Raw genomic sequence first — 23,535 nt, 5'->3', positions numbered from 1 at the left:
AAGAGGAGAAGAAAGGAGATTGTCATAATACAAAATCTGAGGCCTATCAAGCGTATCATGGAAACATGCTTTTCGTGCCATCAGCCAATTCAAAGTGGACGTGAGAAAGAAAACAATGACCTCGTGTCGTACCAGCTCATCATGATGATATGACTAGGCCATATTCCTCTTAACAACGCGTCAAGCCTCTCAATCGTCCTGTATTTGTATAAGACGGACCCTAGTGCTGGCCGTAGTTTCCGCCCCAACCTCCGCGGTTGTAGCTGCCGCCGCCATATCCTCCGCCAAAGCCGCCGTAGTTGCCGTAGCCACTCTGCTGCTGGTGGTTGCCGGAGTTCTGGTGACCTAGACCACCGAGACCGCCGTACTGGCTGTTTCCGAGGTGGCTCGGGTAGTTGCCGTAGCCTTGCTGGGAGTGTTGGGGACCGCTCTGTCCGGGAGTGCTCTGGTTGGCAGAGCCGGGGCGACCAGGCTGAGCACCAAGAGCCGCTGGGCTGGGTCCGCCACTCTTGTAATCGTTGGAGGGCTTCAGGGCGTCATCGTTGAAACCTTGACTACCCTGCTGTCCGTAGGAGCTCTGGTGGAAGTTTCCTGGTCGGGTAATGGTATCGGGAATGGCGCCGAATGCAGCAGCGCCGGTAGTGGCGCTGGGGTTCTGAGAAGCTCCAGAGGCTGAGCGGCCGTAGTCGCCGAAGCCTGCGCCCATACCGCTACCGCGATCATGCAAAGAGGAAGCGCCGAAGCCGCCTGCATTGGCGGGGGACGACGAGTGCTGGTCGAATGAAGCCTGAGGAGACATGCCGTAGTGAGGCTGGTTGTACATGCCACCCTTTCCAAACGAACCATAGCCGGCTCCTCCCTGACCATAACCACCGAATTGGTTCACGTAGTTAGCGTAGTAGGGGCTGCCATAGTATGGGTGACTGTATGGGTAGCCTGCGTTGTGCGCGTTGTGCGCGTGCTGGCCTTGAGCGGCATGTCCTTGTTGGCCAGCCATGGCGGCGGGGTTGGGAGTGTTGTGTCCGCTGTTCTGAGCATCGCCGTAACGGCTCTGGGTCTACAATTCTGTCAGTACACAATGCGAGAAGATGTAGAGTTCTGTCTTAGCTGCTGTCCTTACTCTGCCCGTGTCATGTGCCATCTCTGCCCAGAGTTTCTCATTCACATGAGATGGTTCAGATTGGTCGGCATGATGATCGGTTTTGAGTTTGGCGAGCTGTTTCAGACCTTTAGAGAGACCACTTACCTGTGGGATTTGGCTCTGCGAATAAGCAGAGTCAGCAGGTCCAGAGCCGAAGGCACTGCCAGTGCGCTGCTGAGCAGAACCAGCTTCCTGCTGGCTTTGTGCGATGGGCTGACCGTAGCTTCCATAGTAGTTCTGGTATTGCGCGCGTTGTTCGGCAGTGAGGTAATTGGAGGGGTAACCGTCTGGGGCAGACGAGAAGGCACCAGGCTGGGACGGGGCCTGGCTTTGTTGGCCGGGGTAGTCGTAGTTCTGCGATTGCGAGTGGTTCGACTGCGGGATCTGCTGGCCGAATGGGTCGTATGGCTTCTGCGGTGGGGCGGAGGCCTCTGATTGACCATACCTAGCAAACTGGTTGTATGGCTGGTTCGACTGAGATCCTTGGTTCTGCATAGCCTGGGATGCAAGCGGGTTCGAGGGAGACTGCTGTAGGCCGGGCTGATGTTGGGGCACAGGAGGCAGTCCAGGGGCCTGCTTTGGTGTAGGAGCGGCCTCTTGTTGGGGAGCATCTTGAGATGCTTGGCGGGGAGCGGGAGGAAGAGAAGCCCTGGGCTGCGCGACGGGAGAGTGCTGGGGCGGCTGTGTCCTCGTCTCCGCCTCTTCCCTGTCTTCGTCGACATCTGGATCCGAGCCGTCGCCCAATCCCATGCTACCGAATTGGACTGCTGCCCTGTCCACGGCGCGGTCTCCGGGCATGACCACGGCCTCCTGCTGCTCCATCAACCTCCTCTGGTAGCTTGCGCTTCGGTTCGGGGTTCCAGAAGTCGCCTTTAGTGCGGTTGTTTGGAATCCTCCAATAGCGGGGCGACCGATGGGTGCCTGTGTAGGACCGTTCAAGGGGGTCGCTACAGCACTACCAACATCCTTCGAGCTTGCAACAGTGCTGAAAGCTGTCTCCGTCTTGGGTGGAATGGACGTGTCAGGCAGGTGCTCAACATTCTCTTGCGTAAGTTGGTCTCCGGAGGGTGTGAGGGTGACGTCAGGGGCACCATCCACACTCTTGTCCGGCGTCATCTTGGACGTATCTTCGGCGGTGATGGGCGGTGTCTGGACAGCCTCATCTGCAACGGGGGGTATAGGCAGTTCTTCTGCTTGCACAGCGGGCTCTTGGGCAACTTGGTGCGCGGGCGTCTCGTCGGGTACTTGTGAGGGCACTTCGGGGGCAGCAGCGGCGGCGGGCTTCGGAGCTGCCTTGGGGACTGCGGGGACGGGCTTGGGTGCAGCAAACATGCTCGCCCAAGTCTTCTTCGCGGCTGTCATGGTAGCCTCTACGACAGGCTTTATGGCTTCGGGGGTCGCTTCAGGCGCGTGTACGGTCTCGTCGTCCTGTTTGGTCTCCTTGGACTCTTCTGGCACTGTGGGCGTGTCCCATGCAGCGGACTCGGTAGTCGGGACTGATCCAGCAGCCGTACGAGGTCCACCGGCGGCGCCTCCACGACCGCCACGAATTCCACCGCGACCACGATCAGTGCCTCGTCCGCCACGGCCGCCGCGACCGCTGTCGACTCCACGACGGGCTCCGTCGGGCCGGCCACGCAGGCTGGACGCGCCATCGAGGGGGAGGTTCTCCTTGGCCTTGGAGCGGGACCTGTCCTTTGCTTTCTTTGGGACTTCTGAGAATTGTGAGACGGCGCCTGCAGTGGTTAGTAATGTAATCACGTGCGTGTACGTCGTAGCTGCAGTCGCTTACCCTCACTGATCTTCTCGATGGTGGTCTGCAGGTCGCCGTCAGATTCTTCGATTGCGAGGACGAGATCGGCGTCGGTCCAGTCGGGGAATAGCTCCTTCAGTGTGGATAGCTGTGACTGGTAGCGCTTCTTAAGCTCGCCCAGTTCGCCCTGGTCTGCCGATGTGTCAATGTTGGAGGACGCGCTGTCGCCGTTGGTCTTTCTGGGGCCCCGGGAGCCGTATGATGCCCTGCCGCCGCGGGCAGAGCTCCTGCCTCGCGCAGGCCGAGTTTGTGCTTCAGACATTGGATGTGTGTGGTGTGTGGGCAAGCCGCGGGGGACTTATTGGGTGTGTGTATGTGTGGGCGGATTGGTGGGCAGGCGAGGTGATGATGTAGAGGGAAGGTAAAGTTGGGGAACAGCTAGAGGAAGCGACCACGTCGGCTTGGCGCTAGAGCTTCCAATGGCTGAGGACGCGGCAGGGTCGCGTTGACTGGGGCTGGAGCAGGCGGGCGGGTGTGCAGATGCGAGGGGAGGGCTGAAGGGCAATTGATCTACGAATAGCAAGAGTGCCTGTCCCAGCCTGCCGTGATGCGCGCGTTAACCTGTCACGTGCGCTCCCGTCGGGCCTGGTCCACTCTCGTCATCGCCTCACTCCACCACCGACCGATCAGACGCTGCCCCCGACTGCGACACCAACACGCAGCCATGCAGTCTTCCGCGAGCAAACGCGTACTGAGCACCCTCGCCTCCAAGATCCACCCGCAGCTGCCCCTCACCCCGCGCGAGAGTCAGCAGCTCCTCTCGCTGCTGACCAACTCCTTCCGTGCCCACCTCGACCACGCCCACCCCCTCGCACCTGCCGAGAGCAACCCGAAGAAATCCACGCGAGAGCTGACCATCAGCTATGGCCAGCGCAATCCCTCCGCGAACCGCGCGACGTCCTCGTATGACTCAGCGACGCAGCACATCGACTCCATCTTGACCAACCCTCTGTTTGCCGTCAAACCCCGTCGGAGAGGCTCAAGGTCTGCTGCTAGCGACATACTGAGAGAGCCCATCGTCTGGTTTGTCGATGAGATAGCTACCGGTTCTGCTACTCTACCAAAGGCAGCCATGTGCCTCGAGCTCCTCGAGAAGACCACGGGCCAAACCTCGTCACTCAAGGATGGCAGATCATCCGCCACTGTACTCGCCGAATGGCTTCGGACTAGCGGCTCGGACACCTCGAAGCAATTCCTCGACATGGCCATCTTAAAGACCGGACGTGGCAGTAAATTCCTAGACAAGTTGGTGGCTCTGTTTGTGGCTGAAGGCGAGACCACCGCGCTCTGGCGCTGGTTCATCCGGCCAAACGAACAACGCGTCAAGGAGACTGGACTGGACGTGGCACGGATAGCGACTTTCAGACAACAACTACTGGCCAAGATGGTTGTATTCGCGGCAGACAACAGCTTAGCGAGCGGTCTGGCTATGTTCATGCAGGCCTTCCGCCTTGTGGAGAATGCCGGGCACGAAGCAGCCTACGATATCCTAAGATCCGCCGGTGGCCACCTGGTGAACCGGATCATCTCCAATACCGACGATATGCTCGAACCCGAGATGTATCAGTCGTTCCTACTGTCAACACCACGGTGGCTAGGGGAATGGAGTCCGGCAGTCGAGTCAATGCTCTGGCTACATCACCCTTCAACGCCCAGTACGGGCCCTGGACTTCATTTCGTCCAGAACCCTGCCGGCGCCATCAGATTCGTTGAAGCATCCCGGAGTCGACGGAATTTCCTTGTCCAGCTCTGCCTAGGGACCGCTCGGCAGCTGATGGAGCAGGAGAATTTTGCTGAAGCGCAGATCGTGATGCAGTTCACAAAAGATCACTTCGCTGATGTTGTTCTACCGAAAGAAGCTGTCATTGAGCAGCCAAAGGAAGAATCGAGGAAGGCACGCAGGGAACAGGAAAATCTGCGGTTGCTGGATCGTCTAGTCCTGACTTAATAATTTCTTCATTCCATCAATTGTAAATAGCCGCGACTGGTTCGCAGGTATTTTTGGGCGGGCAACCCGAAGATTCCATGATTACTTATGTTTGTGTATAGGCCTTATGGTAGCGCACCGGGGGTCGGGTCTGGGCGTGCGGGGGAACGCCTACAACCCGCGTCATATCACGCGAATACACGAACTCACGATCATAATGATCTGCAAACATGCGAAGACATGATGTAATAAATCTCACGATCGATTCATTTCCATGAGCTGATCTAAATAAGTCTCTTGTTGACTTTTGGTATCGCTAAAATCAAATATCGAAATATGCCGTATCATCGTGATCTCATCGCCCCGCTCTATGCCTTGAGCTCACCACCGTCGGTCTCCTCTGGCCAGACGTCGTAGCCAAAGGTATCCTTCATGTTGACGAAACGAGTGTGTCGTCCATTGGCGACCTCCTCGACGGCGTCAAAGTCGGCCTTGCTCAGCTCAGGGATAAGCCAGTTACTCTCGATGCGCTTAGGGGTGGAGCTCTTGGGCAGAACAACGTAGCCGCGCTGGAGACCCCAGGCAAGCAGAACTTGCGCGAGGTCGTGACCGCTTCGCTCGGCAACTTCGTTGAGCTTGGAGTTGGTGCGGACCTTCTCGCCCGTGCTGGGAACCTGGTTCTGGGAGCCGAGCGGCGAGTAGGCGGCGACGAGAATGTCGTTTTCCTGGCAGTACTTGACGAGCTCGGTGTTGGGGAGGAAGGGGTGGACTTCGATCTGGTTGATCATGGGCTTGACCTTGGCGATGCTGAGCAGCTTCTTCAGGCCGGGGATGGTCCAGTTGGAAACTCCGATGGCCTTGGCCTTGCCCGAGTTGTAAATCTCCTCCATGGCGCGCCATGTTGGCTCCGGGTTCTCGGTGAGGTCCTTCTTGATGATGTATTTGCCGTCGGCGCCCAGCTTGGGCATGTGGTTGTCGTCACTCTCCGCGGCAATGGGCCAGTGGACGAGGAACGCGTCGATGTAGTCGACGCCCAGGTTCTTCAGCGAAGACTCAAAACTCCACTTGACCTCCGCGGGCTCGTGCAGGTGGTTCCATACTTTTGTGACGATGAAAAGGTCCTCGCGCTTGACGTTGGTGTTTTCCTTGAGGAAATCGCGGACGGCCTCGCCAACTTCGCCCTCGTTCTGGTAGAACCATGCGCAGTCGAGATGGCGGTAGCCGGTCTTGAGCGCGGTCATTACGGCAGCGTAGGTCTCGCCCGATGCGCCCTCGCTGGCGAAGGTGCCGAATCCGACGGCTGGCATGATGACGCCATTGGAAAGCTTGAACGTCTTCTCATTTTGGAGGGGAGCCATATTTGCGGTGTTTGTAATTCTTGAAGTTTGAAAATGTATCTTGAAAATTTAGAGTCAAGATGAAAGTGGTCAAGTAAGTTTTGAAATGATTTATTCAGCGGCAACAGCGCGTGCTGGGACTGTGAAGCTACATATATCCAGCGTAACCTTGGTTGGTCTGAAATCTCTTCGCTCTTTCATCATCGCCCATCTGCTCGGACAGTCCCCAACCACGCTGCCGGCCGTGACCTCAGACCGAGAGATTCCGATCGCAGAAGCATCTCGCAGGCATCGGTCCCATTGCGAAAAAACTCCATAATAGTCCCATCCAACAGTTTCACGTAGACCCTCAGAGTAGGCCGTCAGCAGCAGCGATGACGTCGACGGTGGACTCAGGGTCCACAGCACGGGCCGAGCGCTGCCATTTTAATTGCTGGCGCGGAAGTTTTGCCGACCTGAGCTTCGTACAGGTGAAAATGTGGAACGATGTAGTCCCAATAGTCGTGCGGCTCTGCCGTTGTCAGCCACTCGTTTAAGCAGATCACTAGCTGCCTTCGCCCTAATTCGGCGAGCCGCGGTTACCTCGCCCCACCCATCCTTCGTCACTCCCACATGCTGCTGCAAGTACCGCCGCGACTGTCTGCACGCTGCCTGCACCATCTACACTCTGCTACACTCGCTTCTACGGATTCCCACATGTCGCATACTTGGTGTATGCACGCCAACCGCCTTTGACAGGCGGTGTACCGTGCCTTATCTTCCGGCCGCGCTCTGCCTCCGGTCAAATGAGGCTCTGCGCTAAGCTTTCACGGCTTCGGCCAAGGGTATACAACGCGCATTCCAGGTGTTGTAGCGACTCACAGCACTACGCTGCTATCGGTCCCCAGTTTTCGGCGATAATACGGCGGTGACGGTATCCAGTTCTCATTCTCTGGTTCAGCAAACTTCTCCACTAGTGCTGCTATGCACGGCCACTACAGCAGTGTAATGATGTCGCGCTGTGGGTACAGAGGTACTTGTTGAACGCTCACAGTGCCAGAACGTGGTTGGTGTCACCGGCCTGAATCGGGATAGCGAAAAGCTCCTGCGAAACTTTCCAGAAGAGATTGGCGAATGATGATGGCATCTGGGGTTCATGGACGTCGCTGCCTGTCAGAGTGACGAGTGATGTGATATATAGCCCCTCCCCCAGAAGACCCTGAGACTGCTCTTTCATCATCACAACTCCACATCTTCAGCTTCACATTCAGCTTCTGAGAAGACTGACACTACTACTTTCTTCACTTGATACCCCATTCTTATCCCAACTTCAACCACCATCATCATGTCTCCCTCCGCTGTTGAGAACGAGGCTCAGACTACCTCCAACAAGGCTCCTGAGCTTCCCATCCCAGCTGACCCTCAACAAGATGGCACCGACAACACTGTCGAGGTCCCAGCAACCCGAAGTGCCATGGCCGACACCACTGGCTACATGCACAACCTCTCCCTCTCGCCTTCCATGAAGGAGAGGAGAGGATCCCGCAACTCCTTCGGTACCTCACTGCCCATCCCCCGTTCCAAGAGGCAGTCGAGGCTCTCGTCCGTTCACTACCCCGATGGCCGTGGTGCCGCTGTCCGCCCTGGCATGCCCCCGATCCAGGCATCTCGCGACATCATCGCTGCCCAGCTTCAAGATCTCGCCGGCGAGAAGGTCCGCGCCGCCAAGGACATGGCTTTCGTCTTCGACATTGACGGTGTCCTCGTCCACGGTGACCGTCTGATCCCCGAGGGACAGCGCGTCCTCGAGATCCTGAACGGAGACAACGAACTCGGCATCAAGATCCCCCACATCTTCCTTACCAACGGTTCCGGTAAGCCCGAGCAGGCTCGTGTCGACCAGCTCTCCAAGATCCTCCACAACCCCATCTCGACCGAGCAGTTCATCCAGTCGCACACTCCCATGCGTGCTTTGGCCGAATACTACAAGACCGTCCTCGTTGTCGGTGGTGAGGGCTACAAGTGCCGTGAGGTTGCCGAGCAATACGGCTTCCAAGACATTGTCGTCCCCAACGACATCATCGCCTGGGACCCTACCATCGCCCCCTACCGTGTCTTCACCGACGAGGAGCGCAAGACTTCCCGTCCCCGCGACTTCAGCAAGGTCAACATTGAGGCCATCATGGTCTTCTCCGACAGCCGTGACTACGCCACCGACATCCAGATCATCATGGATCTCCTCCAGTCCGAGAACGGCAAGTTCGGAACCCGCGCCAAGGACCCCGTTTCCCAGCGCGTCCCCATCTACTTCTCCCAGGGCGACATGCTGTGCCCCACCGAGCACCCCTTCCCCCGCATGTCCCAGGGTGCCTTCCGCATTGGTCTCGAGGCCATGTACAAGTCGCTCACCGGCGTCGAACTCGAGCGTGTCGTCTACGGCAAGCCCGAACTGGCTACCTACAAGTACGCCGACGAGGTCATCGCCTCCTGGATGGAGACCATCCACAACGACGAGAAGCTGCCCGCCAACATCTACATGATTGGTGACAACCCTGCTTCCGACATTGTCGGTGGTAACATGTACGGCTGGAACACCTGCCTTGTCCGCACTGGTGTCTTCCAGGGCGGCGACAATGACGAGCAGAACCCTGCTTCCTTCGGTGTCTTCAAGAACGTCTTCGAGGCTGTCACCACCGCTATGAAGAAGGAGCTCGGTGAGGACTTCAAGTTCAAGTTTGACGATAAGATGAACCCTATTAACCTTGAGGGTGGCCAGTCTGCCATTGCTTAAGTGGTTTGATGGGACAAGAGTTGTTGTACATAAGCATTTTACTGGCGTTTTCCTCTTTTTTTTTTCGGGATTATATCCTTGCATAGCGAAGCTTGCAAATCGCCTTTATAGATCAAACGAGTTTACTATACAACTGGGTCTACGGATTCTGGGTTTTCGGTTTTTATATAGATTACGATGAATTCTAAAAGTCTTCTACCTCCTACACGATGCTTTCTATCATTTGCTCAGAATGTGAGGACTTTGCTTATTTACGGCATGAGATTTTGTCTACTACCTCTTGGTCGCTTGTTCTCAGCACTGAACTCATCGCTCTGCAACATCTGTCATACTCGAAGATAACACTACTCATCATCATCTTCATCCCCAAACCCCACCAACGCCCTCCTCAGCCTAACCTCTCTCCCCACCCCATCAACCTCCCACGTAGCCTTACATTCATACCGCCCCTCAAGCCTAACCCAAATATCCCTCAGTAGATACCTCGCAAGCGTCCTACTCTGATACAACACGTACTTCTCATTCGTAGGACTGATCTCGTCTTCTTCTTCTACCTTTTTTTTCTGAGGACCAGGACTGGCTAAGACAATCTTGCGGGCTGACGTAATGGGCTGAGCAGGGTCGGATGATAGTTGTAAGCATGGGTCTTCGGTGCCAATAGGTATAAAAGTATCCCAAGCCGGTACGCCATCGACGATCGGAGTCGAGCCTGCTACGGGTGAAGCATAAGTGTCGTACCATAGGCCTGTTGCGCCGATCATGGCTTTGACGTAGAGGGTCCAGGAGAGGGTGAAGCCTAGGTTGCGGTAGGAGCCTGCCTGTTGTAGTTGTTAATCTTGTCTCTATTCTCGTGATAGTTGGTCGTTGTTATCACACTGTTTCAATGTGGATGTGTGCAGGTAGGACTTACGATGACGGCATTTCCCTTCCTCCTAATCACGAAGATACTCCCTGCTTTGTTCCTCTCTACTTCCCTTCTGTACACGAACTCCTCCACCCGCGGGTCTAGGAACGCTTCTACGCACTCCTTGTTTGTGTGACTGAGGATCGTGGCGATGGCGTCGCTGAGACGCGGGTACGCGGCTCCGACCAGCGGGTCTTGGGTTGTGAAATACGCTTCTAGATCGATGACGTGGGGAGCGCGGACGGAATCTCTGCTCTGGTCGTAGTGGAAGTAGTGAGAGCCGGGCAGGAAGACAGAGGTCATGACTTTGTCGCAGATGTCGCCGGCAGGATTGGAGTAGTATGTGTTTTGCAGTTCTTCCAGTCTGTCTCGCAGGGCTTCTTCTTCGCGGAGAAGCGCGTCGGAAGCGCGTTTTGTGGGAGAGGAGGGAAGGAAAGAAGTCAGTGTGGCGCTGAAGCGGGAGAGAGTGCTGGTGTTGGTCGGCTTTTGCGGACTGTTTTGGCTGGGGTCTTTGAAGGTCGCTTTGAAAGTGGAGGAGATGTGGCTGGCGTCCAACTCGGCCCATTCATCGTCGTCGGGTTCCCAGAGGGGCTTTCCCTTGAATGGCGAGAGGTCACGTGGACTAGTTGGCATGGTGTTAGAGGTGTCGGGTTGATGTGCGGGGAGGTGTGGGCTAGAAGAGAAAGGCGAGTTGAGGGAGAGTGTCGAGCTACTTGGGGAGCTGTCGAAGTCTTCTTGAGCAAACAGTGGTGCGACTTCGGAGCCGTGATCTGTTTGCGCTCCTCCGACACCGACATCAGATGAGGGAGGCGGTGACTTTGCGGCTTGCTTTGGAACCTGGTCCGCCCAGCTGATTGTCCGAATGCGTCTCGAGGTAGGTCGTGGAGATGGCGTTTTCGGTGAACTCGGAGCGGTCTTGCTCATCTTGGAGGCCTTGTATTTTCGATGCTCAAAGTCATTGCGTTTTGCACTAATGCTGTTTTCACTACGAGCGCGTAAGAGCGCATTTCCCCCAGCGATTTTGGAAGGTGAGCCAGAGTGAAAGATCGATGTTAGCCCCGGAAGCATGTTCATAGAACTCCCCACCACACAATACGAGGAGCCTGACGATGACAGTTCGGTCGAGTCTACAGCTACTGACTGGTGGTCTTCAGCTCCGTCTTTTCTACGGTCTGCCGTGTTACGACGAAACAAGGAGCTGAAGAAGCCTCCACTTTGACTACTGCTCAGCGAGCGCGGTAGAGTTGTCCTTGAAGATGATCTCGAATACCCAAAGAGACCTGATCCGAAGATGGACTTTGGCGAGCTGGGAGGGGTTGCCGTCAATATTAATGATTGCGGACTTCCAGGCACCTTAACGCGTGGGTATTCCAAGTCTAGCGGTTTGGGTGGAATCGTGCAAGCCTGTGCTGTTACGGGTGGGAATGGTACAGGTGTGATGGTCTTCGTGTGCTGTAACGTGGATTGTACAGGAGCCTTCGGGCCTGACCTTGCGAGTAGATCACGTAGCCTTTCTGCTGCGTCGCTATCCTGCATGATGGCGATCGAAGAGTATGGAGATAGCCAGAGGCTGAGCAAGTTGATTGAGTTGAGGGCGGAGTGTTTGCTGTGCTCGTAGGGACAAGGGGAATGAGAAAGAGCAACAGTGAGAGTCAATGCTCAATTGGACCTCCGCCACAAGAGCGACGGCAGGACGTAGAGGATTCACACTCGCTTCACCCATGTCTCTTGTGACTTCAGTGAATGGCCTCACAGAAATGGCAGTCAAGGTAGTAGGGCATCACAGCAAGCTAGTACCGTTGCAGTGACGACAGTAAGCGAGACGAGAAGTGCCCTGACGTCTACTATAGAAATTACACAGCCGTGAGTAGAGTTGCTCAACCTAATAACATGTAAGTATGTGCTTGTAAAACTAACAGATGGTTCCCTCAACGTCGTTCCGTAGTATTGCGTATCATCTAAAGTGGACATCAAGTGAATCCTAACGAAAGCATGCCGAGTGGCTCGAGTGTCAGGAAGACCATAACCCGGTCGAACGCTCACAAAGCGTGCCTGTAATCGAGTCAGTCCCTTCCAGCAACTCAAACATTCCAGTCAAGTCCTGCAAGCAGCCGCCACATATATCACATCCATCCACGCGATGCGCGTTGGGAGTTGGTAGATTTTCGATTCATTCAGGGAGAGAACCCAGACTCTTGATATGTCGTCGTAATCGTAGGTCTCCACAGATCCATCGTCTCCATCCCCCTCCTTCGCAGCGCTGCAAGAGCAACTACCACGCCATCATATTGTCCATACTCGTGAAGTCCGTATAGATGCCCATAGCTTTCGCAAAGAACTCCGGTAACCGAATAGAAAATGCCGCTTTCCCTTTTTCCCCGAGAGTTTGCTTGCGCTTATCGCAGACGCCTAGCCTCACGCTCGGACTCGAGCAGGCAGAGAATGTCGTTCTCGCGGACTGTGATGTCTCCGTTAGTATGCGGGGGTTTCGTTCAGCAGGCAGGTAGAGCGTGCGTACCTGGGCCCTTGACGTTGCGGATGATGGAACGGGTCTGGTCGTTCATGAACTCGACGCGGCATTGGGTGACACCACCACGGGAGCCTGTTATTATCCGTCAGCCTGCCATTCTCTCACGTTGTGCATCCCCCAACTGTTGTATGCGCTCGTCTCGCAGAAAAGTTCGGGGTCTTCGGAAAGTTCGCGTACCGGTTCGGCCAAGGACACGGGTGACCTTGACGAGGTTGACGGGGGCCTTAGCAGAGTCCATTTTGTGCGGTTGTGAAGTTCGACGGGAGTCGGTCGTTCGGTGTGCGGAAGAGCTGGGTTGGGCGTTCGGAGATGGAGTTGTCGCTGGCGATGCGTGAGAGCTGGTGCCGAACGGTGGGCAATTTTGCAAAGTGCGCTAGCTAGGCGAGCAGGGGTGTGGCGCGCTAGTGCCCCGTCCATTCACTTGGGCGTGCGGGCAACACCACCATCAACACCCAGAGCGTCACGACTTAAGTAATTCATCCAAAATCTTGGACAACCGCGGGCGTTATGAAAGAGCTATGATTTGTGGCGCGACTTCCAAACATTCGATCGTCGCAACACCAAGTGCCCACGCAATCATCACACACATCTCACAATGCACCAAGGACAGCAGTACTCAACGACATTTTTCATTCCATCTATCTAGTAAAGAAGCGCCAAATCGCTCAGAGGGGTATAAAGCGCCTTCCAACGCCTTGGGAAGTACCCGACCCTCCGTAGCTCTTCCAGCCATGCCCACCCACGTCCGAACTAGTCATACCGAGGATCGGCTTCCATGTAAACAAGCTTGCAAAACCTCAAATCCCTGAATGAAGGTGTGGAAGGATCTGAAGCAAGCCATCTCACCAGCTGTCACCTAAATGGCCGCAAACCTTCTCCTCAGCGGCGGAGGCGTAAACTGCGAACCGGGCTTCCTCGTGGCCTTCACAACCTTCGTAACGGTATGCTTGACCGTGTCACAATCGACTTCGGTCTCGGTCGCAGTGGTAGTCGAAGTGAAGACGTTTGCAACCTTAGTAACAATGGAAGGCTCGGGGGCGACGGTGAAAGGCTGGGAGGTGACGATAGACGACTCATGAGCCGGACCATAGGTGAAAGGCTCAGGGGCCGCAGCACGGCGGCCAATCGGAGGAATCTGCCATATATCATGGCAGTAGCCGAAGGAAGGGAGACAGCCGGGGTTGCAGTGAGCGGCTGTGTCACCGCAGTAGCCGTAGGGGCTGCAGCAGGGTCCTTTCGGAGAGCCGTTGCAGGTGAAGCCAGTTGTGCCGCCGCCTGTCAGAATGTGTTTAGTGAGGTGTTCAGGATGGGGTAGGCGGGTGAAAGACTTACATTGACCATTTGGAGAGATGATCATGCCATTGGGAGCGATGACAGGAGGCTGGACAACTGGTGCAGGAATGGCCTGGTGGACGGAACCAGCAGCCTTTGGTTCCTTGCCAAAGAATGTCTGAACTCCTGAGCCATCGGTACCTGCGATCGATAATCAGTAACTGTCCGAGACGTTCAAGTAGGTCAGTAAACTTACAAGTCTCGACAAAGATATCAGCACCAGCCCAGCACATGAGGCTTGGCTCATTCGCGAACCCGCCTGGGCTAAGATAAGTGTTCACACACTTCTCTTCATTGCAGTACGCATATGGGCAGTCTTTCTTGTTGGGTACTGGGTTGATGTAGAGTTTCACACCACCTCGAATCAGTGCTGAAAATACCGTTAGTCTACATGTCCTCTGTCCATCAAGGGGAAATACATACGACAGTACTTCGGGTTCGCCGGCCCAGCATGCAAATCACAATCCACAGCACTAAGGTCATACCACATGTTTCCCTTGGATTCCTCAAGATTGTACTCGACCTGAATGATGCCTGCAGGCCCAGGGGTATAGTAATCCAGATCCCTGATCTTCAACGAGAGACCGCCGCCGAATCTCTCCGTGTCGACCATGGGGTGAATGACGGAGCCGCCGTTGCCGGGTACCATGCTGCGGAAGGAGTCGCCGCCATCGATGTGCGAGGCTGGGGGGCCGACGGCCCAGAAGTAGATGTTGTACGGGCAGTGGTTGATGAATTTGACGTATTTGGCTGACGTCCCGAGGAAGGTGACGCTCAGGAGCGTCGCGAGGATGAAGAGGGTGAACTTCATGGTTGGAATGTCTCGTGGATGAGATAGGGTGGGATGAAATGAGGGAGGAGTCCCTGAGAAGAGCAAATTGGGAGCAAATCCCAATAAGCTTGAGGATGAACGAAATGAGAACTTTACAGGAAAGAGGAAAGGGACATGTGTGGTTTTATGGAAGAGCGATTCACCCTTATTTTCCGTCATCTTCTTCGTTGGGCCCTTCTCAGAGTCTCTTGGTAATGAAGGGGCGTTGGGGGAGCATCCATTACAGCTTCACGAGATGCTGGAGGTGTGTTGATCGGGTTTCTCCGGAGGGGTAGGAACGAACACCACGTGCGATCACTATTGCTTGGGCATCGTATGGAGTCCCAGACACTTCCTGCTCGCAATCAAATAGACAGTTTTGAAGTTGACGACCTCATCTTTTCGCATGCTCTTCTGAGTCTAGAATACAATATCTTCAATTTTATTCTCCTCACGCAGGCATAGAGCATGTTGCTGTCTGGGTTGTGTATTGGAAGTCGCAGTCGCGGAACAGTCCCCGTTGTCGTTGGGACGATGTACTGGTAATGTGGGTTCAACAGGGCTCGCCGGTAATCCCTGGTACCAAACTACAAAGGTCGCTTCAGCGCAATGGGAAGAAACTCATACAAGGAGGAAAACTGAAGAGGTATACTGCAGTCTACGTTAGCATAGAATCAGGCAATTGTACAATCCTATTGTACAATCCTACAAGCAATGTAGACTTTAGGGACATTTTCTTCAAACCAACGCCATTTCAATTTTTTCGATGTCTTCCTATCTATTGGGTATCATGTGTTGCTGCCAAAGCAATTTGAGGTGGCATCTCATACAAGGAAGAAACTAGACAGGCCTGAAGCCTACATTAGGACAATAATGAGCAAAAGAAAAGACCTAACGTCAATGTAGGCCCTGCAATATTTTTTCCTTTGAATGAAATGAGGAAATCGTGCTTGCAAGTCTGCTAATCAAGCCCCAATTTCGTGGACTCCGTCGCAATGCCCTACCGTGTAAATGCATACTTAAACGAAAAGGATAAGACAATACAAAAACAATGATAATCAAGCTTGCGGAATCCTGGAGCGGTCGCCACCCTTGGCGATCCATTCCTCCTTGATGAGCTTGTCCTGCTCCAAGTGCATGAGCTTGTAAGCTGTGCGGATCGTGCCGTCGCTGACTTCGACAGCCAAACCAATCTCCTTTGGCGATTTGGGTTGACCCATGAGGTGGGAGACGAGGTAAAGACAGGCGCCGGCGATAGAGAGGGGGGAGCGTCCGGCTGCAACTCCGTAGTGGGCGACCTGATCCGCACACTCTTCTGCGACCATCTGGACTTGTGTTCCAAGGGCGAGTTTGGCGCAGGCACGGGGCATAAGACTTGCGGCGCTGGTGGCCGTGGTACCACCTTTCTGGTTGAGAAGGTTGACAGTGTCGATGACGGCACCATTTCCTGCAACTGACGGCCCGTTATTCTGGGACTTTTGTATAAAGGCCTCGAGCACCTTGAACGTACGGCCAACTTCCTTCTTGCTCACGTTGGTCATCTTGAAGATCTCGCGGAAACTGCGCTGCTGGTCGTGCTTTCTGCAGGCTATGAAGATGCACCCGGCGATGATAGCGTCTTGCGATTTGCCCTTGAAGAGTTTTGCGTCGTCGGTCATCTTGAACAGCATCTTGGCCGTCTCAGCGGTCGGGCGGCTGATGTTCTGTGAATCGCAGAGCGCTGAGATCTGTCCATACGCGGCCTGCAGCGCCTTGTTGACCTTGTCGTGGTTGGTCTTGTTAAGCGCGCGGCTCAAGTCCCTAGACCTCATGCCTCCGTCACCGAAACTGATCTCAGTCTGGAGCTGAGAGCCGTGTAGCAGGGGGTTCGCGGCGTCTCCGATACGAGAGGGATCGTCGTTTCCTTGATCTAGATACAGGGCGCAGTGTTAGCATGAGTGTCACTTGCATTTCCTCCAAGCAGGCAAGTACTTGCCGTCGTTGGAAAAGGTGCGCCACTCGGAACGCGTGTCTATAGTCCTCTCTGCGAGTACGCGACCGCAAGAACCGCAGATGGTGTCGCCGGCGCTGAACTCTTCGACCAGATTGGGAGGGTTTTCTTTGCAGTCGGGGCAGATCATGGCAACGTTCAGGTCTTCCTGCCACTCGTCTTCTTTCACGAGTGTGGGTGCGGCTTCATACACCTCGCCAGGCGACAGCAGACGGCCATCGGGGGCGTACGACATCTTCGAGCAGTAGCGGACGGGCTATAGAGTGTATTTCGTTATCTAGCTATTGCGCGCGGTCGACCGACACACTTGTAGGCTGCGTCCGGGCTGGAGCAGGATGAGCGAGTGCGGTGGTATGAGACAGGCTGCGAGACTGAAGGAAAGTCTGCGACGACAAACTTGTAGTTCGGCGCGCAGGCAGCCATTGCTGTGCTTGGCACGAAGCTAAGCCGTTTCGGGCGGCGGCTCAAGCTGCGGCGGTCCACGGTTTTTCCCCAACATCGACCTTCACTGTAGCTCCCATTGCCAGCTTCCCCACGTCACTACACCTACACAATGATCGCGCAATCCATCAGGGCCTCGGTACGCTCCTACTGCTGCTGGAATTCGGACATCCACTGACCTGCCACAGCGCCAGGCGCTCGTCCGCGTTGCCCGGCAGCAACCTGCCCTTGTCGCTCGCCGCACTTTCATCACTCCCTCGGCCGTCCGATCAGGTGATTCATCCCGAATGCTTAAAGACGCGACAGTACTGACCCAATTGGTGCCGTAGCCGACCTAGTGCAGGACCTCTACCTCCGCGAGCTCAAGGCCTACAAGGTCCCCGAAGTCAAGGCATCCGATGCTGAGGCCCACGTCCAGAAATTCACCGTCCCTAAGGCCCCCGCATCCCCCGAGGAGACCGACATTGCGAACGAGTTGAAGTCATACGAGACACAGGCAGTTGACGTTGAGGGCGCTCAGGGCGAGGACGACGCTGTGCTCCCGCAAGAGGACTGGTTCGAGGAGGAGGACGAGAGCATTACCACCGCCGGTGCCACCCATTAGAGGAGCGTTGCTGGGTGAGGGAGATCATGTATCAAAACACTAGCGACTGTGTCAATACCATTGAGCGATGAAGCCAACGGGAGCTCTGTTCGGGCATATGTGAATCACGTGATGTGACTATGACCTCGAGTTCAACGTGGGGGTACTCGAGCAAATAAAGTTATGACTATCGATGCTAAGCTTAGTTGAGTGAGTGCTTTGGTTCGAAACCACGGTCTTTGTCTCAACAAGGTGAACTAAACTGCTCGCGGATATGATTGTTTTTGACTCGTTGCGGACCGTGATCTACAAGTACATGAGACGTGGGAGTTCTCCAACTAGCCGCCTCAGGGTCTGGCATCCGTGCTCGTGCTGATGCTCTGGGAACTAAGAGGGGCTCGCAGCTGTTGAACTGTGTACTTTTTGTGCATGTGCATTGCTGTTTGAGAAGCAAGCAATCTACCACTTGGCATACGTTCAGGAGAGGGGTGCTCGAGGGGTTAGGGATTGAGGGATTTGTGGGGTGCCAGGATCGTCATGAGGTTCTGACAGCAGCCCGATTGCTTTTACGTGCCAGGCTGTAACGAGAGACTGGACGTCGCATCTATGCCTACCTCAGAAGACATTCACACACGACGCGTCCCATTCTGACCGGCTTGATGCACGCTGTTCCGACAGGCATGCGCGGAATGATGATCGCTACACACATGCACACGCGACTGCAGCGACCGTGGCCCCTCAGATAAGCCGGGCTGCGCACTCAGCTGTGCACTACACAGTAATCGTCAGGCTGGCATGTCCCGTTCCGACAATGCTCACGGTTCGGAACTTCGGACAAAGCACAGGATACGCGTGGGTCAGAAGGAGCCTCGCAATTGGAGTCTGCCCCAGTAGCTGCAGGCACGGTCGCCTATCGCACCATCTGCATCTGCGGCTTTGCATACCGACGTCCTAGTGCCATGCGTGCCATGGACTTTTTTCGGTTGAGAGGTTTACCCTGAGGCACTAGCACCTGTCCACAGTAGTCAACCGTACTGGTCTCATACTGCAGAGCAGAAAGCAGTACGTCAAGATAAGTCATGAGAGTCGCGCCGTTATACGAGGCGGTAAGCTACTGGGGTCTGCGGTATGTCTAGGGACCGGCCAGGAGATTACGGCAGCGAGAGATTGCAGTGTTCACAGTTCACGTCGCGAAAAAACAAGTTGGTTCGCCGGGGGCCCACCGCGCAGCAGACGCATCTTGCCCCGACCGTGTCGCTGCATCAGATGCGCAGCACCGTCACACAGGCAGGCATGCCAGCTGCGACGATCCGAAAGGCGTCATGCTGGCGGTGGGTGGCGGGCTAGAGCTCGTACTGCTCCCAGCGTGGAAATGTAAAGAAACGGCGCGGCGCGGGTCAGTAGACGAAAGGCAAATGATACCAAGAATACGCCCGTTTTTAATATAGAATTATTATCGCTCCGACGCGATCTGCGCAGGCGACGACCCCTGCTAGCCCCAGTTCGTCCGCTTGCGAAAGCGTCAAAGTAATAGCCCTCAACCTGCCCCCAGCGGCGTCAGTGAGCGCGGAATCTCTAACCCAAGGCCTGCCAGTCGCTACTGAACTTACTGCCCGATCCTGTCGCAGCAGATTCCACTCGCTTTGCCCTCCCCCGCGTCCTCTCAGCGGCTGCCGTTCGCTTCCGGTACCACAGCCTCACTTGTGACGTCTTCGCGCGCCCGGCTGGAGTATACTGCACCTTTGCCCGTTCACTGCCTGCTGCACAACGGCCCGCCTGACAGCACAACGCCGCAACCGTCCCAATTCACCGCCATGAGCCCGTAAACCTTCTGGAACACGTCAAACTTTACGAATCCCCGGCTGTTTCCTGCTGCCTCGCCCACGTCCAACCCACCCGTCGCCATGCCCATCGCCGTTGCTTCGGCTCCTCGCGGCCACTACTCCCTCGCGAATGCCATTCGAGGCAGGAGCAGAGCCGCCTCAGAGGTTGGCCCTGGTCCACAGCCCCCCAGCCACACGGAGCGCGCCCAGCTCCCCAAGGCCGCCTCGTACACGTACTTCCCCCAGGTCAAGGATCTGGACCACGAGCCCCCCGTGGTCGAACTGAGGGGAGGCTCTGACGACGATGTCGAAACCGGCAAGAGCGAAGAGCGCACGTCTGAAAGCCACTCGGGTGGCTCGAGTCCTTCCTCAGAAGAGGCTCCCGAACTCCCTGGCGTGGAAATGCCGCAACTCAGGCCCAACAACCTCTCGCGTCGCTCCTCGCGCTTTCTCCCTTTCTCCAGCAGGAGCAGAGAGCCATCCGCTGAGCGCAAGACTGACCGCAAGGCCGAACGTGGCCGGACCGACGCTGTGAAGCAATCAGACTCGCCCGCTGGCTCCCCTTCACGGTCCCTGACCAACCTGCGGAGGAAGTCGTGGATTGTGAAGGAGCAGCCGCGTGAGTCTCTTTCGCCGGTCAAGGAAAAGAAGCTCAAGAAGAAGAGTCTCGGCGACCAGACCCAGCCTACCACCGAAGCGGCAAAGCGAAAGACGCTCACAACCACAATCACGACAACAGACAGGATCTCCGAGGAGTCTGAAGCTCGGGACACTGTGAAGGAAGAGATTCAACAGCCCGTGCCAGTCGCCAAGAAGAACAAGCGTCTCAGTGGTCTCTTCGCCGCGTCGAGCAGCGCTTCCAACTTGCCGTCCGTCCCGAAATCCTTCTCGACAGAAAAGCTTCCCCACTACCCGCAGAACCACAACCCCGTCAGCCCGACCCACATTGTTCCCCCACTACCACGCAACGTATCTGCAGAGAAGCTCAAGGGCATCAAGACGGAGCCCCGCAAGAAAGACGAGCTATGGACTGCCTTCAGGACCTTGGACGGGGATCTGCGCAAGTAAGACTCTCTCTTCCCGTAGTGAATCCAGAGCTAACAGAAGACAGGTTCCAATCCAAGTCCAGTTCCCTCAAGGCAAACGTCGTCCGCACCGCCCTACTACCCTTCCTCCGACAGTATTCCTCACATCCCTCGAACCTCAAGCTCAGGCCCGAAGACCTTGACCGACGAGTAAATATCCTCAATGGATGGTGGACCGGCCTCTTGGAGCTCGTCGCAGGACGGAACAACCAGTCAATCTCTGGAACAGATCGTCCCGTCATTCTGGAGGGTATTGCCGCAGTCATGGAGAGGCCCGAGTGGAGACTGTATCCGTCTCCTTTCTGTGCTCTTGCAGACCGCGTGGAGACACTGTCTGCATCTACGACCAGCTCCAACGCATCCGCCAACTCCGACTTCCTCGCTGAATCGGTGTATCATAACGTTCGGAACATCTTTACCCAGAACCTGCAATCTCAGATGGCTTTTGTCGTAGAAAAGATGTCATTGCGGAACGCCGCAGCTAGTCTGGTCACCTTTTGCGGAAAGACGTGCGCGTACGCCTTCTGCTTCTGTCCAGGCGTGGCAGACGTTCTGGTACGCCTATGGGGTCCCTCTCTGGACATGATGAAGCGCGTCATGGAGGAATCTGGCGTTTCCAAGCTTGATCGCTTGGATGCTGTTTCTGATCGAGTTGTGGCTGGATTCCCTCCCATGCTCCACTCGCTGAAGCTGCTTTCGCTCAACCGACTCCTGCGCCAATTACACAAGCCTGTGTTGCCCCCGCTCGCTATGGCGAACCTCGACTGGTACGGCCTTTGGACAAAGCGCTGGTCTGGTGCTGAGAGCGACCTTTTCTATGTTTTCGTCAAGCATTTCCATATCCTCGTCAGCGATTTCCTACCTGTCGAGCCCAGCAAAGCGGAGCGCATCTGCGTGCCAGGACTCATCATGGTGCATGCCCAGATTTTGGTCAACCTCGATGCGACCATCAACAGAAACGCCACTCCACAACTGCAGGAAGATCCATCGACCGCGGCAAACATCACTTTTGATGACGTTTTAGAACCCGATGCCTCTGCCTCTAGTATCGCTATCCCACCTGCGAATGCTACGAGAATGATGCAAGAGAATCGACTTATAATGCTAATTCGGGATTTCCTCTCTGAGCGGAACTCGCATCTTCACATTGCCAGGCGCATGTTCGCTGACAGTTTCGCTCGTCTCCTACAAGCGCAGGCACGCAAGATCTCGATATACGACAACAGTGCCTGTTACACACTCTGTGACTTTCTCGAGGAGGCTCTCATCATCATGGTCCGATACGAACAGCACGACAGTGACCAACACGCTGTAATGGACTGGCCGTTTTGGCTTACCGTATTCAAGGCAATGGCCGCCAGCCACAACACAGCCACTGAGATCAAGTTGTACGCCTTCCTTTACAGCAGCTGGTGCACACTGGTTATGGACGAGCGAAGAAAGGCTGGATTGTGCCTCGACTTTCTTCTGGAACCAGCTTTCTTCGAAAGCCGCTTCAACCATTGGTGTCCTATGGTACGATCTTACTTTATGCGTTTGATCTGCTGGCGGGTTGCGCGCTATGACGGAAACGAGACTGATACTGAGGTGTACGTATCCTTGAGGCTTGACAATGATGACATATGCTAATAATGAAACAGAGCCATTAAGAAGGCTTTGAGCGACCGCCTCCGGTCCATTTGGTCTCACTATCTCTGGCTTCAAGAAGAAGCTGAGCGCAAGCAGATCGTATACCCATCGACCCAGGCGTGCAACCCTGCACCAGGCCGACGTTTCCTTATCATCCGTAATGATAATCCTATTGTGGCCAACAACGGTCCCTTCCTTTCGTTTGACGGCGTGGTCCAAAACCCCCATCAGCGAAAACCAACTCCTGCCAGCACCAGCATCCCCGAAGCAGAGATTCGGCCTGCGTCCGCCCTATCCGCGGATTCAAGCGACTTTCCTGATGAAGACCCCGGCAAGGGCAAGTGGAACATCCTGCGAAGTCTCATCGGTGGAGGCTCCAAGCAGACTGCGAAAGCCAAGAGCCCTGCGGCATCGATCAAAGACAAGGAGAATAGCAGCAAGACATCGTCTGCTAACTCGTCAACCGACGCACTCTCCACCACTGCATCTGCGGTTTCGGAGCCTCCTGTGTCTACGCCAGCACCGCCACCTTCCACTCATCGAACCTACAATTTCCGCTTCTCCCTGGAATGGGTTGACAAACGCTTCGGTACCTACCACAACATGCGCCTCCAACCTCCGAAACTTCCAGCTCCAGCACACAACTTGCTACAATCAAGGGGCATCAACACGGAACCCGTCCTCAGTACCCCTCCAACTGGAGCTGCTGTAACATCAAGTACCTACGCAGGTCGTGCTCTCGCAGAATGGACCTTTGTCAGCCACGAGTGCCAGAACTTCTTCGATAGGAGAAAGAACGAAGGCGTGCCGACGAACCGACAAGTCGAGACACCCACGTTGAACGTCGAAGCGTTCAGACGACCTGGCTAGGCCACAAGGAAAGTAGGCCATAGTGGCATACAACATTCACTTCAGGATCTCGTATATATTTCGACTGGCATTCCCACGTCAGTCATGTTTCAACACCATTCGGCCGGCTCGATACCCATTCAGCATTCCTTCAGCACACACTACCTTGACGATTGCATATGGACACTCGACGCGAGCATCCCCCGACGGCGTTCTTCCACAACATCGAGCACATCATTCTCTTGTTTACACCACATCTGGCATGCATGGCAGTGCGCTTCTTGCATTGCCCCCACTTTGATACTACTTCTTTTTGTCTCTTGGGAGTTCTGATTTCCTTCTCTTGGCGTGGGCGTGTCGAGCAAAGTTTAATGGGATATTATACACTTTAGGTTGCCGGGGCGCGGAGTCTATAGTATGGCATCCACCCCCTCATGGGCCGAATATTAGATACATGAATCATATCGTCTCTTGCATTACTACTCCTGCGCTTCAACGGGTGTTTCTTTCAAAGTCTGAGCGACCAAATACGATGTGCTAGCCTCAAGGCGGACAGTTCGGAAAGAGATA

General features: G+C 55.3%; 10 protein-coding genes across 10 annotated transcripts; 4 read left to right on the top strand and 6 right to left on the bottom strand.

Moving 5' to 3' along the window:
* Positions 1–220: 220 nt before the first annotated feature.
* J4E79_002886 (uncharacterized protein) lies at positions 221–3,216 on the bottom strand (the record flags this gene model as incomplete). The annotated part of the gene is made up of 3 exons (XM_049351783.1): positions 221–1,057; positions 1,247–2,877; positions 2,934–3,216. The coding sequence occupies 3 exons, from the start codon at positions 3,214–3,216 to the stop codon at positions 221–223; spliced, it is 2,751 nt and encodes a 916-aa protein (XP_049213254.1).
* Positions 3,217–3,618: 402 nt separating this feature from the next.
* On the top strand, positions 3,619–4,902 carry J4E79_002885 (uncharacterized protein; the record flags this gene model as incomplete). Its single annotated transcript, XM_049351782.1, has 1 exon — positions 3,619–4,902. One exon carries the CDS (start codon positions 3,619–3,621, stop codon positions 4,900–4,902), a length of 1,284 nt encoding a protein of 427 aa, XP_049213253.1.
* Positions 4,903–5,249: 347 nt separating this feature from the next.
* Positions 5,250–6,239, bottom strand: GLD2 (Glycerol 2-dehydrogenase (NADP(+)); the record flags this gene model as incomplete). Its single annotated transcript, XM_049351781.1, has 1 exon — positions 5,250–6,239. The coding sequence occupies one exon, from the start codon at positions 6,237–6,239 to the stop codon at positions 5,250–5,252; it is 990 nt and encodes a 329-aa protein (XP_049213252.1).
* Positions 6,240–7,542: 1,303 nt separating this feature from the next.
* Positions 7,543–8,988, top strand: J4E79_002883 (uncharacterized protein; the record flags this gene model as incomplete). Its single annotated transcript, XM_049351780.1, has 1 exon — positions 7,543–8,988. One exon carries the CDS (start codon positions 7,543–7,545, stop codon positions 8,986–8,988), a length of 1,446 nt encoding a protein of 481 aa, XP_049213251.1.
* A 344-nt stretch (positions 8,989–9,332) lies between these two features.
* J4E79_002882 (uncharacterized protein) lies at positions 9,333–10,525 on the bottom strand (the record flags this gene model as incomplete). Its single annotated transcript, XM_049351779.1, has 2 exons — positions 9,333–9,806; positions 9,899–10,525. The coding sequence occupies 2 exons, from the start codon at positions 10,523–10,525 to the stop codon at positions 9,333–9,335; spliced, it is 1,101 nt and encodes a 366-aa protein (XP_049213250.1).
* Positions 10,526–12,288: 1,763 nt separating this feature from the next.
* RPS28 (40S ribosomal protein S28) lies at positions 12,289–12,660 on the bottom strand (the record flags this gene model as incomplete). Its single annotated transcript, XM_049351778.1, has 3 exons — positions 12,289–12,350; positions 12,411–12,494; positions 12,600–12,660. The coding sequence occupies 3 exons, from the start codon at positions 12,658–12,660 to the stop codon at positions 12,289–12,291; spliced, it is 207 nt and encodes a 68-aa protein (XP_049213249.1).
* Positions 12,661–13,278: 618 nt separating this feature from the next.
* J4E79_002880 (uncharacterized protein) lies at positions 13,279–14,565 on the bottom strand (the record flags this gene model as incomplete). The annotated part of the gene is made up of 4 exons (XM_049351777.1): positions 13,279–13,697; positions 13,755–13,895; positions 13,951–14,124; positions 14,178–14,565. The coding sequence occupies 4 exons, from the start codon at positions 14,563–14,565 to the stop codon at positions 13,279–13,281; spliced, it is 1,122 nt and encodes a 373-aa protein (XP_049213248.1).
* A 1,058-nt stretch (positions 14,566–15,623) lies between these two features.
* On the bottom strand, positions 15,624–16,790 carry J4E79_002879 (uncharacterized protein; the record flags this gene model as incomplete). The annotated part of the gene is made up of 2 exons (XM_049351776.1): positions 15,624–16,474; positions 16,541–16,790. 2 exons carry the CDS (start codon positions 16,788–16,790, stop codon positions 15,624–15,626), a joined length of 1,101 nt encoding a protein of 366 aa, XP_049213247.1.
* A 318-nt stretch (positions 16,791–17,108) lies between these two features.
* J4E79_002878 (uncharacterized protein) lies at positions 17,109–17,600 on the top strand (the record flags this gene model as incomplete). Its single annotated transcript, XM_049351775.1, has 3 exons — positions 17,109–17,135; positions 17,185–17,269; positions 17,326–17,600. 3 exons carry the CDS (start codon positions 17,109–17,111, stop codon positions 17,598–17,600), a joined length of 387 nt encoding a protein of 128 aa, XP_049213246.1.
* A 1,883-nt stretch (positions 17,601–19,483) lies between these two features.
* On the top strand, positions 19,484–22,986 carry J4E79_002877 (uncharacterized protein; the record flags this gene model as incomplete). Its single annotated transcript, XM_049351774.1, has 3 exons — positions 19,484–20,466; positions 20,514–22,076; positions 22,128–22,986. 3 exons carry the CDS (start codon positions 19,484–19,486, stop codon positions 22,984–22,986), a joined length of 3,405 nt encoding a protein of 1,134 aa, XP_049213245.1.
* Positions 22,987–23,535: the final 549 nt, after the last annotated feature.

This window comes from Alternaria viburni, assembly GCF_023758015.1.
Source record: "Alternaria viburni strain BMP 2772 chromosome Unknown scaffold_5, whole genome shotgun sequence".
In the NCBI taxonomy this organism is placed as follows: Eukaryota; Fungi; Ascomycota; class Dothideomycetes; order Pleosporales; family Pleosporaceae; genus Alternaria; species Alternaria viburni.
Note: the sequence above shows the minus strand (reverse complement) of the source record. Positions and strands in the feature narration are given on the sequence as shown.